This window comes from Panulirus ornatus, chromosome 57 (genome assembly GCF_036320965.1).
Source record: "Panulirus ornatus isolate Po-2019 chromosome 57, ASM3632096v1, whole genome shotgun sequence".
NCBI lineage: Eukaryota > Metazoa > Arthropoda > Malacostraca > Decapoda > Palinuridae > Panulirus > Panulirus ornatus.
Genome location: NC_092280.1, coordinates 18,394,174 through 18,414,123, shown reverse-complemented (window position 1 = coordinate 18,414,123; position 19,950 = coordinate 18,394,174). Strand labels below are relative to the sequence as shown.

Here is a 19,950-nt window from a genome sequence, read left to right as displayed (position 1 = left end):
TTCTTTATTCACTAAATACACCCAATCCTGACTAGGCTGGTATTACGACAGTTCATGCATTCTTGATTTGATTTCTTATTGTGTGCTTACCTAATTTACTCCATATTGTAAAAACATATTCAAAACCTAAAATTCACGTGGCCAATTGGACTGGTGCATTAAACAGTTGCTAATGCCAAGTTAGACTCTTTATATCATTTATTTTCTACTTTATCATTCTGAATATGCTGGTGACTTTTAATTCAAGCATTAGGTAAGTTCTTAATTACTGAAGAGCTGTGGAAAAGAACGTATGAAAATATAAATTACTATAACATTCTATCGATTACATGTTGAAAGTTTTGAACTAAAGATGATTATCAATGCTCAACAAGTTTCACTTACTTTACCTATTTTCTCCTAAAATTGCAAGTAAGCTGAAGACACATCATTCCATAAATGGCCAGCCTTGGAAATTTTGGGGTACCCAGAACCAGTATTTAAAAAAATTCAAAAATATTTTTGTCATTAATAACACTGAAATGTCTTTAATCCAATTATCTATGGTTTGGACATACCTATGGTTTGAAAAAACAGAATTTGGCCAACTTCAGCAAAACTTTTAAGGCTCTAAAAATTGCGTGTACCTCTAGACTCCAAATGCAACTGAAATTCGAGATAAATGCTGTAGAGTTAGTGAAACTACAGAGGCACAAGTTTGATGAGTATTCCTGGGAAACTGTATGGGAGGGTATTGACTAAAAGGGTGAAGGCATGTGCAGAGCATCAGAATGGGGAGGAGCAGTGTGGTTTCAGAAGTGACATGATCTGTGGATCAGGTGTTTGCTTTGAAGAATGTGGGTGAGAAATACTTAGTAAAACAAACCTATGGTTTGAAAAAACAGAATTTGGCCTAGTTCTGCAAAACTAAGGCTCTGAAAAATGTGTGTACCTCTAGACTCCAAATGCAACTGAAATTCGAGATAACTGCTGTAGAGTTAGTGAAACTACAGAGGCATAAGTTTGATGAGTATTCCTGGGAAATTGTATGGGATGGTATTGATTGAAAGGGTGAAGGCATGTGCAGAGCATCATAATGGGGAGGAGCAGTGTGGTTTCAGAAGTGGCAGAAGATGTGAGGATAAGGTGTTTGCTTTGAAGCATGTGGGTGAGAAACACTTAGAAAAAAAACCTATAGTTTGAAAAAACAGAGTTTGGCCTACTTCTGCAAAACTTTTAAGGCTCTGAAAAATGCGTGTACCTCTAGACTCCAAATGCAACTGAAATTCAAGATAACTGCTGTAGAGTTACTGAAACTACAAAAGGCATAAGTTTGTTGAGTATTCCTGGGAAATTGCATGGGAGGGTATTGACTGAAAAGGTGAAGGCATGTGCAGAGCATCAGAATGGGGAGGAGCAGTGTGGTTTCAGAAGTGGCAGAAGATGTGTGGATCAGGTGTTTGCTTTGAAGAATGTAGGTGAGAAATACTTAGAAAAACAGATGGCTTTGTATGTAGCATTTATGGATCTGGAGAAGGCATATAAGAGGGTTCATAGAAATGCTATGTGGAAGGTCTTAAGAGTATATGGTGTGGGAAGTAAGCTGCTAGAAGCAGTGAAAAGTTTTTACCAAGGATGTAAGGCCATGTGTACTGGTAGGAAAAGAGAGTGACTGGCTCCCAGTGAAGGTCAGTCTGCACCAGGGGTGTGTGATGTCCCCATTGTTCTTTAATTTGCTTATGGATGGGGGGGGGGGGGGGGGGGGGGGGTTAGAGAGGTAAATGCAAGAGTTTTGGCAAGATGGGGTGAGTATGTAGTCTGTTGGGGATGAGAGGGCCTGATAAGTGAGTCACTTGTTTGCCAATGATACAGCACTGGTGGCTGATTTGAGTGAGAAACTGCAGAAGGTGGTGACTGAGTTTGGAAAAGTGTGTGAAAAAAAGCTGAGTAAATGTGAATAAGACCAAGGTTATCAGGTTCAGTAGGGTTTAGGGAAGTTTGTTGGGGTGTGAGTTTGAAAGGAGGAAGTGAAGTGTTTTACATATCTGGGAGTGGAGGTCGCAGCAAATGGAACTATTCAAAAGGGAGTCATAGGGTGGGGGAGGGGGCAAAGATTCTGGGAGCGATGAAGAATGTGTGTAAAAAGAGAATGTTATCTTAGAGAGCAAAAATCAGTCTTTTTAAAGAATAGTGGTTCCAACAATATCAAAAGGTTGCGAGGCATGGGCCATGGATAGGGTTGTACAGATGAGGGTGGATGTGGTGGAAATGAAAAGTTTGAGGAAATATGTGGTGTGAGGCAGTTTGATTTAATACGTAATGAGAGGGAGAGAGATGTGTGGTTATAAAAAGAGAATGGTTGAGAGAGCAGAATAGGGTGCATTGAAATGGTTTGGGCATATGGAAAGAATGAGTGAGGAAAGATTGACAAAAAGGATATATTTTTCAGAGATGGAGAAAACAAGAAGCAGGAGACCAAGCTGAGGTGGATGGATGGAGTGAAAAAGATTTTGCGCAACTGGGGTCTGAACATGCAGAAGGGTAAGAGGCATGCAAGGAACAGAGTGAATTGGAACAATGTGGTATACCAGGGTCGACGTGCTGTCAATGGACTGAACCAGGGTATGTGAAAGTTCTGCGAGTAGGGCACTGTGGTTTCAGTGCATTACACATAACAGCTAGTGATTGAGTGTGAATGAAAGTGGCCTTTTTTTCTGTTTTCCAGGGCGCTACTTCACTGACACTGGGGGTGGCAATCCTCTTTCCTGTGAGGCAGGGTGGTGCTGGGAATGGATGAAGGTAAGCAAGTATAATTATGTACATGTATATATGTGTGTACGTGTATGTACATGTATGTATATGTGCATGCATGTATATACGTGTGTGTATGAGTGGATGGGTATTTCTTCATCTGTTTCCTGGCACTACCTTGCTGATGTGGGAAATGGCAATCAAGTAAAATAACATAAAAATATATCTTTTTTATTACTATTATACATAATCGCTTTTTCCCACATCAACGAGGTAGCACAAGGAAACAGACCAAGAATGGCCCAACCTCTCATATACCCCTATATATACATTATCATCCATACATGCCCGTTTATCATACTTACTTTGTCGCTGTGTCCCGCATTAGCAAGGTAGCGCAAGGAAACAGACAAAAGAATGGCCCAACCCACCCACATACACATGTATATACATACATGTCCACACACACACACATACATACCTACACATTTCAACATGTACATATATATATATATATATATATTTTTTTTCTTTTCAAACTATTCGCCATTTCCTGCATTAGCGAGGTAGCATTAAGAACAGAGGACTGGGCCTTTGAGGGAATATCCTCACCTGGCCCCCTTCTCCGTTCCTTCTTTTGGAAAAAAAAAAAAAAAAAAAAAAAAATATATATATATATATATATATATATATATATATATATATATATATATATTTGCTTTGAAGAATGTATGTGAGAAATACTTAGAAAAGCAAATGGATTTGTATGTAGCATTTATGGATCTGGAGAAGGCATATGATAGAGTTGATAGAGATGCTCTGTGGAAGGTATTAAGAATATATGGTGTGGGAGGCAAGTTGTTAGAAGCAGTGAAAAGTTTTTATCGAGGATGTAAGGCATGTGTACGTGTAGGAAGAGAGGAAAGTGATTGGTTCTCAGTGAATGTAGGTTTGCGGCAGGGGTGTGTGATGTCTCCATGGTTGTTTAATTTGTTTATGGATGGGGTTGTAAGGGAGGTAAATGCAAGAGTCCTGGAAAGAGGGGCAAGTATGAAGTCTGTTGGGGATGAGAGAGCTTGGGAAGTGAGTCAGTTGTTGTTCGCTGATGATACAGCGCTGGTGGCTGATTCATGTGAGAAACTGCAGAAGCTGGTGACTGAGTTTGGTAAAGTGTGTGGAAGAAGAAAGTTGAGAGTAAATGTGAATAAGAGCAAGGTTATTAGGTACAGTAGGGTTGAGGGTCAAGTCAATTGGGAGGTGAGTTTGAATGGAGAAAAACTGGAGGAAGTGAAGTGTTTTAGATATCTGGGAGTGGATCTGTCAGCGGATGGAACCATGGAAGCGGAAGTGGATCATAGGGTGGGGGAGGGGGCGAAAATTTTGGGAGCCTTGAAAAATGTGTGGAAGTCGAGAACACTATCTCGAAAAGCAAAAATGGGTATGTTTGAGGGAATAGTGGTTCCAACAATGTTGTATGGTTGCGAGGCGTGGGCTATGGATAGAGATGTGCGCAGGAGGATGGATGTGCTGGAAATGAGATGTTTGAGGACAATGTGTGGTGTGAGGTGGTTTGATCGAGTAAGTAACGTAAGGGTAAGAGAGATGTGTGGAAATAAAAAGAGCGTGGTTGAGAGAGCAGAAGAGGGTGTTTTGAAATGGTTTGGGCACATGGAGAGAATGAGTGAGGAGAGATTGACCAAGAGGATATATGTGTCGGAGGTGGAGGGAACGAGGAGAAGAGGGAGACCAAATTGGAGGTGGAAAGATGGAGTGAAAAAGATTTTGTGTGATCGGGGCCTGAACATGCAGGAGGGTGAAAGGAGGGCAAGAAATAGAGTGAATTGGAGTCATGTGGTATACAGGGGTTGACGTGCTGTCAGTGGATTGAAGCAAGGCATGTGAAGCGTCTGGGGTAAACCATGGAAAGCTGTGTAGGTATGTATATTTGCGTGTGTGGACGTGTGTATGTACATGTGTATGGGGGGGGGGGGCCATTTCTTTCGTCTGTTTCCTTGCGCTACCTCGCAAACGCGGGAGACAGCGACAAAGTATAAAAAAAAAAAAAAAAAAAAAACATACACAGACATACACATATATACAAATGTACATATTCTTACTTTCTGCCTCCATCCATTCCCGTTGCCACCCCGCCACAAAGGAAATAGCATCCCTCACCCCCTCCAGCGAGGTAACGTCAGGAAAAGACAAAAAGGCCACATTCGTTCACACAGTCTCTCACTGTCATGTGTAATGCACCGAAACCACAGCTTCATTTCCACATCCAGGTCCCATAGACCTTTCCATAGTTTATCCCAGATATTTCACATGCCCTGGTTCAGTCTACTGACATGTTCAATACTTGTACAGTATAAGATTATCTAGCACTGAAGCAATTGTCTTTATGATGAAAACAAACTGACTCAAAATGAGGAGGAAGAAAAGCCTTTGTAGAGACTTTCTAACAAAACTGCATTTACCCATTAACAATTCCTTACTTCATTTTCTTTTGATGCGAGGCACCTCGAAGGTGTTGCTTCATTGGAGTTTCTCCAGTGCAGGTTAACTGGCATATGTTACACAAAAGGTGACTCTGGTCAACTCCTAATGGATGTGATACAATATCACTGTCTATAGCAGATTGTAATAGGTCTGAAAGTAACAAACATATGTCAGTAATTAGTCATTTCGAGTTTTGTCTTTACTTCATTAATTCATACCAATTACATTCTTAAGAAATGCTCCAGCAAAAGCATTCTCCAAATTACCTCACTCCTACATTGGCTGATGGCTACTGGATCTGGTAACTATTAAGGATCTGGGAATAGGGGAGAAAGAACACTTCCCACGCATTCCTCATGTGTTGTAGAAGGCGAATAAAGGGGACAGGAGCAGGGGGCTACAAACCCTCCCCTCCTTGTATTCTAACTTTCTAAAAGGGGAAACAGAAGAAGGAGTCATGCGGGGAGTGCTCATCCTCCTCAAAGGCTCAGACTGGGGTGTTTAAATGTGTGTGGATGTAACCAAGATGAGAAAAAAGGAGAGATAGGTAGTATGTTTGAGGAAAGGAACCTGGATGTTTTGGCTCTGAGGGAAACAAAGCTCAAGGGTAGAGGGGAAGAATGGTTTGGGAATGTTTTGGGAATAAAGTCAGGGGTTGATGCGAGGACAAGAGCAAGGGAAGGAGTAGCACTACTCCTGAAACAGGAGTGGTGGGAGTATGTGATAGAAAGTAAGAAAGTAAATTCTAGATTGATAAGGGTAAAACTGAAAGTGGATGGAGAGAGATGGGTGATTATTGGTGCATATGCACCTGGGCATGAAAAGAAAGATCATGAGAGGCAAGTGTGTTTTAGGAGCAGCTGAGTGAGTGTGTTGGCAGTTTTGACGCACGAAACCGGGTTATAGTGATGGGTGATTTGAATGCAAAGGTGAATAATGTGGCAGCTGAGGGAATAATTGGTGTACATTGGGTCTTCAGTGTTGTAAATGGAAATGGTGAAGAGCTTGTAGATTTGTGTGCTGAAAAAGGACTGGTGATTGGGAATACCTGGTTTAAAAAGAGAGATATACATAAGTATACATATGTAAGTAGGAGAGATGGTCAGAGAGCGTTACTGGATTATGTGTTAATTGATAGGCGCATGAAAGAGAGACTTTTGGATGTTAATGTGCTGAGACGTGCAACTGGAGGGATGTCTGATCATTATATTGTGGAGGCGAAGGTGAAGGTTTGTAGAGGTTTTCAGAAAAGAAGAGAGAATGTTGGGGCGAAGAGAGTGGTAAGAGTAAGTGAGCTTGGGAATAAGACTTGTGTGAGGAAGTACCAGTAGAAACTGAGTGCAGAATGGAAAAAAAGCAAAGGATATAAGGGGAGTGGGTGAGGAATGGGATGTATTTAGGGAAGAAGTGATGGCTTGCGCAAAAGATGCTTGTGGCATGAGAAGCGTGGGAGGTGAGCAGATTAGAAAGGGTAGTGAGTGGTGGGATGAAGTAAGATTATTAGTGAAACAGAAGAGTTTTGCAGGGAAACAGTGCAAATGACTAGGAGATGTATAAAAGAAAGAGGCAGGAGGTCAAGAGAAAGGTGCAAGAGGTGAAAAAGAGGGCAAATGAGAGTTGGGGTGAGTGAGTATCATTAAATTTTAGGGAATATAAAAAGATGTTTTGGAAGGAGGTAAATAAAGTGCGTAAGACATGGGAACAAATGGAAACATCAGTGAAGGGGGCTAATAGGGAGGTAATAACAAGTAGTGGTTACGTGAGGAGATGGAGTGAGTATTTTAAAGGTTTGTTGAATGTGCTAGATGATAAGAGTGGCAGATATAGGGTATTTTGATCAAGGTGGAGTGCAAAGTTAGAGGGTTAGGGAGAATGATTTGGTAAACAGAGAGGGGGCTGTAAAAGCTTTGCGGAAGATGAAAGCCGGCAAGGCAGCAGGTTTGGATGGTATTGCAGTGGAATTTATCAAAAAAGGGGGGTGGTTGACTGTGCTGTTGACTGGTTGATAAGGATATTTAATGTTTGTATGACTCATGGCGAGGTGCCTGAGCAGTGGCGGAATGCATGCATAGTGCCATTGTACAAAGGAAAAGGGAATAAGTTTGTTGAGTATTCCAGGGAAATTATATGGGAGGGTATTGATTGAGAGGGTGAAAGCATGTACAGAGCATCAGATTGGGGAAGAGCAGTGCGGTTTCAGAAGTGGTAGAGGATGTGTGGATCAGGTGTTTGCTTTGAAGAATGTATATGAGAAATAATTTGAAAAGCAAATAGATTTGTATGTAGCATTTATGGATCTGGAGAAGGCATATGATAGAGTTGATAGAGAAGTTCAGTCGAAGGTATAAAGAATATATGGTGTGGGAGGAAAGTTGCTAGAAGTAGTGAAAAGTTTTTATCAAGGATGTAAGACATATGTACAAGTAGGGAGAGAGGAAAGTGATTGGTTCTCAGTGAATGTCAGTTTGCGGCAGGGGTGCGTGATGTCTCCATGGTTGTTTAATTTGTTTATGGATGGGGTTGTTAGGGAGGTGAATGCAAGAGTTTTGGAGAGAGGGGCAAGTATGCAGTCTGTTGTGGATGAGAGGGCTTGGGAAGTGAGTGAGTTGTTGTTCGCTGATGATGCAGTGCTGGTGGCTGATTCAGGTGAGAAACTGCAGAAGCTGGTGACTGAGTCTTATGAAGTTTGTGAAAGAAGAAAGCTAACAGTAAATGTGAATAAGAGCAAGGTTATTAGGTACAGTACGGTTGAGGGACAAGTCAATTGGAAGGTAAGTATGAAGGGAGAAAAATTGGAGGCAGTGAAGTGTTTTAGATATCTGGGAGTGGATTTGGCAGCGGATGGAACCATGGAAGCGGAAGTGAGTCACAGGGAGGGGGAGGGGGCAAGCGTTGAAAAATGTGTGGAAGGGGAGAACATTATCTCAGAAAGCAAAAATGGGTATGTTTGAAGGAATAGTGGTTCCAACAATGTTATATGGTTGCAAGGCATGGGCTATAGATGGAGTTGTACAGAGGAGGGTGGATGTGTTGGAAATGAGATGTTTGAGGACAATATGTGGTGTGAGGTGGTTTGATCGAGTAAGTAATGAAAGGGTAAGAGAGATGTGTGGTAATAAAAAGAGTGTGGTTGAGAGAGCAGAAGAGGGTGTTTTGAAATGGTTTGGTAACATGAAGAGAATAAGTGAGGAAAGATTGACAAAGAGGATATATATGTCAGAGATGGAGGGAATGAGGAGAAGTGGAAGACCAAATTGGAGGTGGAAAGTTGGAGTGAAAAAGTTTTTGAGCGATCAGGGCCTGAACATGCAGGAGGGTGAAAGGCATGTAAGGAAAAGAGTAAATTGGAACAATATGGTATACGGGGGTCGATGTGCTGTCCATGGATTGAACCAGCGCATGTGAAACATCTAGGGTAAACCAAAGAAAGTTTTGTGAGGCCTGGATGTGGAAAGGGAGCTGTGGTTTCAGTGCATTATACATGACAGCTGGAGACTGAGTGTGATCGAATGTGGCCTTTGTTGTCTTTTCCTAGCGCTACCTCACGCGCACATGCGGGGGTAGGGGTTGTCATTTCATGTGTGGCGGGATGGCAATGGGAATGAATAAAGGCAGCAAGTATGAATTATGTACATGTGTATATATGCATATGTCTGTGTATGTATACATTGAAATGTATAGGTATGTATATGTTCGTGTGTGGACGCGTATGCATATACCTGTGTATGTGGGTGGGTTGGGCCATTCTTTCGTCTGTTTCCTTGCACTACCTCGCTAACGCGGGAGAGAACAACAAAGTATAATAATAAATAACGTAAGTTACATACATAACAACCAACATTTACAAGATGATTTACCATCTGAGTTTGTAGGTGGAGCTGGCAGCACTGTAAATGATGAGTTAGAACTGGAGCAGTAAGAATCACTTTCAAGAGGCTTTGCCCTATCAGTGGCTCTGTCTGACAAAGAGTTCATTCTCCTGGGGAAAGATATAAGCTGTAACAGGAAATTATATTTCATTTCAATAATTCAGTTTTTCATTAGTCCTTTCCCAATTTCAAAAGGTAATTCAGGTACATACAAAATGTAAACTCACGTTGTAGAAGAAAGATTTGAATCACATGCATATGAATTATTTTCAGGCCTTGCCACTGGAGTTGTTCTGTCTGAAGTATTCAATCTTCTGTGGGAAAAGATATGGTTTTATAGGACATTAAATGTGCTTTCAGCTTTACTGTAATTTTCTATGTATTACCTTTGGACCATTCCCAATTTCATGGGGTGGGTAAGGTGTATATTTATTACTTTCTCCAAACTGACACATGAAAACTCTTAATCCATGTCCAGTGTGCTTAAGAGAGATGATCTTCCATATTTACAAAAAAAGCTTCTAAGTTTCATAATTTTACGCATTACATTGCTTTGCTAAATAAGACCATCATTTCCATCCATACCACCTTTGTGCACAAAATGCTTTCACTGCAAGTAATCCCCAATCATTCATCTGTTATCTCAATTTGAAACATCATTGGCCCTAATCAAATCTCTTAATACATCTATTTGTCTCTTCCAAAGTCTACTACTCCTTTCACCTGCTGCTAAGGAGCTCCATATAACACTTCATAGAGCAACATTTCACAACAGGGACATTCAAATCTAACAGTACAAACTTTTAGAACAGTATTAATGTTTTGTATCTGTGACAGTTTTGAAAAAACAAAAAATACTCGTCACATCATAATGTAAGGTTTTCAAGTCATGTTACATTATATAATGATGTCAAAGGAAAATAATCTTTATTCATATCCTTTAAGCACTGGCAGAATAATTTTCAATTTCTATTCTACCCATCAGCGGTGGCAATGTAAAACAAGTGTTTACAATCTAACACTCACTCTCATCAGGTATTACTTTATGAGTATTTAGAGAAAATTACTGACAATGCAAAACAAGTGTTTGTAATCTAACACTCACTCTCATCAGGCATCACTTCATGAGTATTTAGAGAAAATCATTGAGGAAGAATGTCACACACCTAAACATGTGTTCAGTGTTGATGGGACTGGCTTAAAATTTTGGAAAAGAAAGCCAAGCAGTATGTTCATTAACAAGGAGGAAAAAGACAGTTTTAGGGTTTAAGACTGACAAAGGTTGCTTGAAACTTATAACTAGAGAATTGCTAATACTGACTTAAAATGGAAATAAACCCTTGTTAGTGCTTCATGCAGATAATCTCAGGTATATAATGGGCTATATAATAAGCATTACCTTGAGAGAGAGAGAGAGAGAGAGAGAGAGAGAGAGAGAGAGAGAGAGAGAGAGAGAGAGAGACAGAGAGAGAGACTGAGAGAGAGACAGAGAGAGAGACAGAGAGAGAGACAGACAGAGACAGAGACAGACAGAGACAGAGACAGACAGAGACAGAGACAGACAGAGACAGAGACTGACAGAGACAGAGACAGACAGAGACAGAGACAGACAGAGACAGAGACAGACAGAGACAGAAACATACAGAGACAGAGACAGAAACATACAGAGACAGAGACAGACAGAGACAGAGACAGACAGAGACAGAGACAGACAGAGACAGAGACAGACAGAGACAGAGACAGACAGAGACAGAGACAGACAGAGACAGACAGAGACAGACAGAGACACAGACAGACACAGACAGAAACAGACACAGACAGACACAGACAGAGACAGACAGAGACAGACAGACACAGACAGAGACAGACACAGACAGAGACAGACACAGACAGACACAGACAGAGACAGACACAGAGTCATTGCACACGGTATAAACCATTCTAACTACCCATCTGCAGTACATTTTATGTGAATACCATCCAAAAAGATTCTCATCAAAAAGCCTTTCAACAATAACTCTATACTATAACTGATAATTCTATACTATGACTGACATCTTCATACCACAACCTACTCATATCTTCATTTTTTATTCAATAAATACACCCAATTCTGACTAGGCTGGTATTAATGACAGTCCATGCATTCTTAATTTGATCTTATTTTGTGCTTACCTAATTTACCCCATATTGTAAAAATATATGCTGCACTGGTGGCTGATTCAAGTGAGAAACTGCAGAAGTTGGTGACTAAGTTTGTATAAGTGTGTGAAAGGGGAAAGTTCCAGGTAAATGTGAATAAGAGCATGGTTATTAGGGCGTGGATTTAACAGTGATTGGAACCATGGAAGCAGAAATGAGATATATGGTGGAAGAGGTGGTGAAGGTTCTGGGAGTGATGAAGAATGTGTGGAAGGAATAAATGTGATCTCGGAAAGCAAAAATGGGTAAGTCTGAAGGAATAGTAGTTCCAACAATGCCATATGGCTACAAGGAATGGCCTATAGATATGGTTGTACGGAGGAAGGTTGATGTGTTGGAAATTAAATGTTTGAGGACAATAAGTGGTGTGAGGTGGTTTGATCGAGTAAATAATGAAAGAGTAAGAGAGATGTGTGGAAATTAAAAGAGTGTGGTTGAGAGAGCAGAAGGTGTGTTAAATGGTTTGGACATATGGAGAGAATGAGTGAGGAAAGGTTGACAAAGAGCTTATATGTGTCAGAGGTGGGGGAACTAGGAGAAGCGGGAGACCAAATTGGAGGTGGAAGGATGGAGTGAAAAAGATTTTGAGCCATAGGGGCCTGAACATTAAGGAAGGTGAAAGGCATGCAAGAAATAGAGTAAATAGGAACAATGTGGTATACTGGAATTGACGTGCTGTCAATGAACTGAACTTGGGCATGTGAAACTTCTGAGAAAAATCATGGAAAGGTCTGTGGAGCCTGGATGTGGATAGGAGGCTGTGGTTTCAGTGCATTACACATGACAGCTAAAGACTGAGCATGAACAAATGTGGCCTTTTTTGTCTGCTTTTCTGGCGCTACCTCGCTGAGGCAGGGGGTAGCGATGCTGTTTCCTGTGGGGTGGGATAGTGCCAGGAATGAATATGTATGTGTGTAAAGGCATATGCAGAGCATCAGATTGGGGAACAGCAGTGTGGTTTCAGAAGTGGTAGAAGATGTGTGGATCAGGTGTTCGCTTCAAAGAACGTGTGCAAGAAATACTCAGAAAAACAGATGGATTTGTATGTAGTATCTATGGATCTGGAGAGGGCATATGATAAGATTAATAGAGATGCTTTCTGGAAGGTTCTAAGAGTATATGGTGTGGGAGGAAAGTTGCTAGAAGCAGTGAAAACATTTTACCAAGGATGTAAGGCATGTGTACGAGTAGGAAGAAAGGAAAGTGACTGGTTCCCAGTGAATGTCTATTTGCAGCAGGGGTGCATGATGTCTCCATGGTTGTTTAATTTGTTTATGGATGGGGTGGTTAGGGAGGTGAATGCAAGAGTTTTGGAGAGAGGGGCAAGTATGCAGTCTGTTATGTGTCAGAGGAGGAGGGAGCAAGGAGAAGCAGACCCAGTCGGAGGTGGATGGATGGAGTGAAAAAGATTTTGAGCGACAGGGGCCAGAGCATACAGGAGGGTAAAAGGCGAGCAAAGAATAGAGCGCATTGGAACAATGTGGTACACTGGGGTCAACGTGCTGTCAAGGGATTGAACCAGGTCATGTGAAGTGTCTGGGGTAAAACATGGAAAGGTCTGTGAGGCCTGGATGTGGAAAGGGAGCTATGGTTTCGGTGCATTACACGACAGCTAGAGCCTGAGTGTAAACGAATGTGGCATTTTTGTCTTTTCCTGGCACTACCTCGCTGGGTGTGTGTGTGTGTGTGTGTGTGTGTGTGTGTGTGTGTGTGTGTGTGTGTGTGTGTGTGTGTATGTGTGTGTGTGTGCTGTTTCCTGTGTAGTGGGGTGGTGATGGGAATATATGAAGGCAGAAAGTACAAATATGTACATGTGTATGTATATATCTGTGTATGTATATGTATGTATGTTTAAATGCATATGTGCGTGTATGGGCGATTATGTATATTTATACGTATATGAGTGACTGGCCCATTTTTCATCTGTTTCCTTGCACTACCTCGCTGATGTGGGAAACAACTATTAAGTGTAATAATATAATAATAAAAAAAATGTATATGTCTGTTTATGTGTATGTATATGTATGCAAATGTGTATATCTTGATATGTATATCTATGTATATGTGTGTGTATGGACATTTATGTATATATGTATGTATCTGTGGATAGGACATTCTTCATTTGTTTCCTGGCACTACCTTGCTAGCACAAGAAACAGTGATCAAGTACAACAAATATACGAATCGATTAATGGGTTTTTTCAATTAAACTGAAAAACAATATCTTATGAAAAAAGTGATAAAAATCTGAGGATACTCAAGGAGAAATAAGCTTCTGCTGAGGCTGCTCTCACACCAAATGAGTTGAGTGGAGTTGAGTCATGACTATACATGATATGCCATTTAAGCACAAAATGTTTTTACGTAATTTTGCAAAAATTATTCACACCAGGGAAGTCGAGTCAAGTCATGCACAATCAAGTCACGAATACAGCTGGACCCATCTTTTTTTATCAGTAATTGGCTGTCAGTTGTGGTGGAAGCCTCACAATGCAGCTGGAGGAAATGATGGACCTTGTTCAGGAGCACCCTGCACTCTCTGATCATAGTAATTGGAGACAACAAAATCATGAAGGTATCTCAGCACTGAGGAAAGAGGTTGCAGCTGAACTGATTTCAAAAGATAAACCAATGAAATTATTAATAATCAACAGCCACATAATTCATGTGAGTTTACTCACTCTTTACTACACTAACCATACATTTACATAAACAAAGTCAAATAAGGTGCAAGTGTGCAATCTGTTCGGGATGAAAGCACCTGGAAGTGAGTCATTTGTTGTTTGCTGATGATACAGCAATACTGGCATACTCAAGAGAGAAACTGTAGTAGTCAGTGACTGAGTTTGGAAGAGTATGTGAAAATAGGGAGGTGAGAGTAAAAGTGAAAAAAAGCAAGATTACTAAGTTTAGTAGGGTTGAGGTACAGGTTAGTTGGGGTGTAAGTTTGAATGGAGAAAACCTGTAGGAAGTGAAGTGTGTCAGATACCTGGGTATGGACGTGGCAGTGAATGGAACAATAGAAATGGAAGTTAGTCATAGGATGGGTGAGAGGGCGAAGGTTCTGAGAGCATTGAAGAATGTGAGGAAAGAGAGATCGCTATCTGGGAGGGCAAAAATGGATATGTTTGAAGGTATAGCAGTCCAAACATTATCATATAGACACGAGGCATGGGCTACTGACAAGGCTTTGCAGAGGAAGGTGGATGTGTTCGAAATTAAATGTTTGAGGACATATGTGGTGTGACATAGTTTCATAAAATAAGTAATGACCATGGAAAAGTCAGTGGAATTTGAATGTGGATAAGAAACTAAGGTTTCAGTGCATTAAATATGACAGCTAGTGAATGGATGTGAGCAAATGTGGACTTTCTTTGTCTGTTCCTAGCACTATCTCACTAAAGCGCAAAAGAGTGATCAAGTATAAGAAAAAATCAAACAAAATTTGTCAAGAGATATCCTGATCACAAAGCTACTGATATTACTTTAGCTGCATTACTTAATTCAACAGATTAGGTAATTACATAAAAGCCTAGGATTTTTAGTAAATGGCAGCCAAATAATTCAGGAGCTTACCCACAAAGTACTATCCATACATTACATACACAAAATTACTCAAAAGTAGTACTCCTTTTCTTCCTATATGGTCAAATCCATTAGAGTCCATGTAATTTTGCATTAGAATATATGTCCATACCACCTGACATCTGACAAGATACTAACAAAAGTGACTCTTCTTGAATTTCTGCATGAATGAGAACATGTCAACATGACTTGGTCAAATGACTTTAATGATAACTTAACTGGTTTGGTGTGTGCAACCCAAGAGTGAACTACCAGGATAACAGTACATGCTGTACTGTCTGGAGTTCATGTCTCACTGAGCAGCACCTAGTTCTTTATATGGTACCACAAACCCCACTTGCTACAATGCCTCATGTATATATACCTTTGTTCCCTGTCTTCAAAGCTTATGACATTAATATACTTTCACTACAACATTTACAGTGTAGCTTTCAGTTATGTTCATTGATAAGGGTGACCCCAACAGGATTATATTCCTTACCTATCTCTAAACCTGTGTTAACACAATACATATTGGGATACAAATACATTCTTCCCAACCCATTTGTCTTACCAATACATCAAAAATAATACACAGTCATAAAGAATATCTTAAAAGCTGTTGAAATTATGTAATATTAACACAGACAGTTTGGCTCAATTATGCCCACAATGCCCTATGAATATTGTTGCAAGATATTCTATTGTAAATTATATGATTGAAACTCCAAAACCACCAAATTTTCATAACATCATGCAATGCTTCATTTCAGTTAATATTACTGCTCACTAAATTTTTCTTATGTTATACAGTTAAAGAATTGATAAACAGGTACTTCCTTTCATAAAGAAAATACAAAAATGCTCAAGTTCATAAGTTACATGTTGTAGCATTTGCACAGCATTCATCTGACCATACATACGCTCACCCACACTTTTTAGGTTAGATCTCAGCATCAAAGATATTCATCTAAAATTGTATCATAACCATGCTAAAATGAGTAAAAGGCACCTAGCATCCAGTACTGTACTGTGCCAATGACAGAAAAACAGAAAAACATACCTGGTATAAAACTGGATGCCTTAATGCATCATGATAATGGATGATGCCCTCATGATATTGTACAGCACTCTACTTTGCAAAACGATAATAAATTTACTTTTTTACAGGTAACCATTTAACTAATGAACAACATATGAGAAAATAAGTCCATAAATCATATTTAGAGTGGAGGCTTGATAAGCAGCTGGCAGATATAGGGTGTTTGGGTCGAGGTGGTGTGCAAAGTGAGAGGGTTAGGGAAAATGATTTGGTAAACAGAGAAGAGGTAGTAAAAGCTTTGCGGAAGATGAAAGCCGGCAAGGCAGCAGGTTTGGATGGTATTGCAGTGGAATTTATTAAAAAAGGGGGTGACTGTATTGTTGACTGGTTGGTAAGGTTATTTAATGTATGTATGACTCATGGTGAGGTGCCTGAGGATTGGCGGAATGCTTGCATAGTGCCATTGTACAAAGGCAAAGGGGATAAGAGTGAGTGCTCAAATTACAGAGGTATAAGTTTGTTGAGTATTCCTGGTAAATTATATGGGAGGGTATTGATTGAGAGGGTGAAGGCATGTACAGAGCATCAGATTGGGGAAGAGCAGTGTGGTTTCAGAAGTGGTAGAGGATGTGTGGATCAGGTGTTTGCTTTGAAGAATGTATGTGAGAAATACTTAGAAAAGCAAATGGATTTGTATGTAGCATTTATGGATCTGGAGAAGGCATATGATAGAGTTGATAGAGATGCTCTGTGGAAGGTATTAAGAATATATGGTGTGGGAGGAAAGTTGTTAGAAGCAGTGAAAAGTTTTTATCGAGGATGTAAGGCATGTGTACGTGTAGGAAGAGAGGAAAGTGATTGGTTCTCAGTGAATGTAGGTTTGCGGCAGGGGTGTGTGATGTCTCCATGGTTGTTTAATTTGTTTATGGATGGGGTTGTTAGGGAGGTAAATGCAAGAGTTTTGGAAAGAGGGGCAAGTATGAAGTCTGTTGGGGATGAGAGAGCTTGGGAAGTGAGTCAGTTGTTGTTCGCTGATGATACAGCGCTGGTGGCGGATTCATGTGAGAAACTGCAGAAGCTGGTGACGGAGTTTGGTAAAGTGTGTGGAAGAAGAAAGTTAAGAGTAAATGTCAATAAGAGCAAGGTTATTAGGTACAGTAGGGTTGAGGGTCAAGTCAATTGGGAGGTGAGTTTGAATGGTGAGAGGCTGGAGGAAGTGAAGTGTTTTAGATATCTGGGAGTGGATCTGTCAGCGGATGGAACCATGGAAGCGGAAGTGGATCATAGGGTGGGGGAGGGGGCGAAAATTTTGGGAGCCTTGAAAAATGTGTGGAAGTCGAGAACATTATCCCGGAAAGCAAAAATGGGTATGTTTGAAGGAATAGTAGTTCCAACAATGTTGTATGGTTGCGAGGCGTGGGCTATGGATAGAGTTGTGCGTAGGAGGATGGATGTGCTGGAAATGAGATGTTTGAGGACAATGTGTGGTGTGAGGTGGTTTGATCGAGTAAGTAACGTAAGGGTAAGAGAGATGTGTGGAAATAAAAAGAGCGTGGTTGAGAGAGCAGAAGAGGGTGTTTTGAAGTGGTTTGGGCACATGGAGAGAATGAGTGAGGAAAGATTGACCAAGAGGATATATGTGTCGGAGGTGGAGGGAACGAGGAGAAGAGGGAGACCAAATTGGAGGTGGAAAGATGGAGTGAAAAGGATTTTGTGTGATCGGGGCCTGAACATGCAGGAGGGTGAAAGGAGGGCAAGGAATAGAGTGAATTGGAGCGATGTGGTATACAGGGGTTGACGTGCTGTCAGTGGATTGAATCAAGGCATGTGAAGCGTCTGGGGTAAACCATGGAAAGCTGTGTAGGTATGTATATTTGCGTGTGTGGACGTGTGTATGTACATGTGTATGGGGGGGGTTGGGCCATTTCTTTCGTCTGTTTCCTTGCGCTACCTCGCAAACGCGGGAGACAGCGACAAAGTATAAAAAAAAAAAAAAAAAAAAAAAAAGACTACCATACATATGCAGGACACATTTTCAACTGGTGCCAACAGTAAATAAGAACTCCCAGCAGTATTCAAATATCAGGATTCAAATTCCAATCAATCTATATCCAGGAAGTGCTTATGAGCTTTCTTTCTAGAAAGTATGACAGCATTACACCAAAACTAAACTGCTTAACACACTGGGCAAGAAATTACCTCAAAATTCACTTTAACATATGGAGGAAAATGTTGTACAGAATGAAAGAAGTGCCATCTATACATTAACTCAGATTGTATCATAGCTCGAATCAATGTCCGAAAAAAGATGCCTTTGGTGGGAATGGGAAATGGCTTGCAGTTCAATTTCAAAACTTGGAAATTATTGTTTCTGCTTCTTGTCCCATATCACTGCAGTACAGAACTCCTGAGTAAAACCTACCCCAAGTTTAGCATGGGCATTCATAACCTTTCACTTCTAAAAGATCCTTGGCAGTAGTGAAGTTTACTATAACTTTCAGGATCCTAAGCTAACATGTCAAAAGTGACGTTAGAATTCAGAAGAAATCCTTCGAATGGGTAATGCAAAAATAAGCCCATATTTCTTTTTGAATCAGAAGGTTGTATTCTGGTATCTAGAAAAGAAAACAATCTTATGAGCTGGCCTTTCTGTCAAGATTCTGACAGTCTCCCACTTACCGCACAAAATGATGCCACTGTCTAATAAGTCAAAGCAACATTCATCTCATTAAGTTAACATAGGTGACGGCCAACTATTGCTAAAATTGTATCTGCCACAGATGGTGAACTTCGATGTTGCAATTCCATGAAAAGCTTCTGGTCAGTGGCAAGGGCTGCCACTGCCAGTGGTCTTTGAAACCACACCTGTTGGTTCTCTTCAGCAAAGTGGCAACCATATCATTAAGGACAGCAGTTGTTTCCTACTTTGATCTTTTGGAGGAAGAGCCTTGGCAACAACAGCACTTGAAAGCAAAGGTAATGATGCCCTCATCCCTCATTGCTGGATGAAGTGCCACTCTATCAATCCTATCATATGCCTTCTCCAGATTAATAAATACCACACACAAATCCATCTGTTCTCTTAAATATTTCTCACACACATTCTTTAAAGCAAACAACTGATCCACACATCCTCTCCCACTTCTGAAAACACACTGCTCCTCCCAAATCTGATGCTCTGTACATGCCTTCACCCTCTCAATCAATATGCCAAGTATATTTAACAAACTTATACCTCTGTAGTTTGAACAGTCACTTGCATCCCCTTTGCCTTTATACAATGGCACTATACATGCATTCCACCAATCCTCAGGCACCTTACCATGATCCGTACAAACAACGATTTCATTGCCAACCAATCAACAACACAGTCATCCCCTTTCTTAATAAATTCAACTGCAATGCTATCCACTCCAGCCGCCTTGCTGCACTTCATCTCCCCCAAGTCTTCCATTACCTCTTCTCTCATCACCAAACCATCCTCTAAAACTCTCTCACTTCCCATACCATCCCAACCAAAACACCCAACATCTGCCACTCTATCATCAAACACATTTAACACTTCTTCAAAATGCTTATTCCATCTCCTCCTCACTTCATCACAACCTGTTGTCACTTCACCTTTTGCCCCCATCCACCTATCTTCCCATTTGTTCTCTTGTCTTGCACATTATTCACTTCCTTCCAAACATCTTTCCATTCTCCCTAAATTTTACCGATACTTGCTCACCCCAAATCTTATTTGATTCCTTTTCAACCCCTGCACCTTCCTCTTGAACTCTGCCACTTTCTCTAATATGTCTCCCAATCATTTGCACTCCTTCCCTGTAAGTACCACCCAAATGCTTCTCTTTTTTTCCTTCACCAGCAACTTTACATCTTCATCCCACCACTTACTACCCTTCCAATTCTGCCCACCTCCCACCTTTTGCATGGCACATGCATCTGTTGCACATGCCATCACTGCATCCCTCAATGTTCTGTCCTATTCCCTACACTTTTTCAATGATTTCCTCTCACAAATAATCAAATGCACTCATGCAG

General features: G+C 40.7%; 1 protein-coding gene across 5 annotated transcripts in view; it reads right to left on the bottom strand.

Annotated features, from left to right (window-relative positions):
* LOC139766212 (zinc finger protein 385B-like) overlaps positions 1–19,950 on the bottom strand; it is a 205,566-nt gene that overhangs the window by 164,298 nt on the left and 21,318 nt on the right. For all 5 annotated transcript variants that reach the window (XR_011716821.1, XM_071694517.1, XM_071694519.1 and 2 more), the window contains 3 exons: positions 9,326–9,412; positions 9,087–9,208; positions 5,226–5,379 (listed from right to left, as the gene is read on the bottom strand). Coding sequence is in view for 4 of the 5 variants with exons in the window: in XM_071694517.1 (XP_071550618.1) it covers positions 5,226–5,379; positions 9,087–9,208; positions 9,326–9,412 (363 nt within the window). In the remaining variant the exon portion in view is untranslated. The remainder of the gene's footprint in view (positions 1–5,225; positions 5,380–9,086; positions 9,209–9,325; positions 9,413–19,950) is intronic.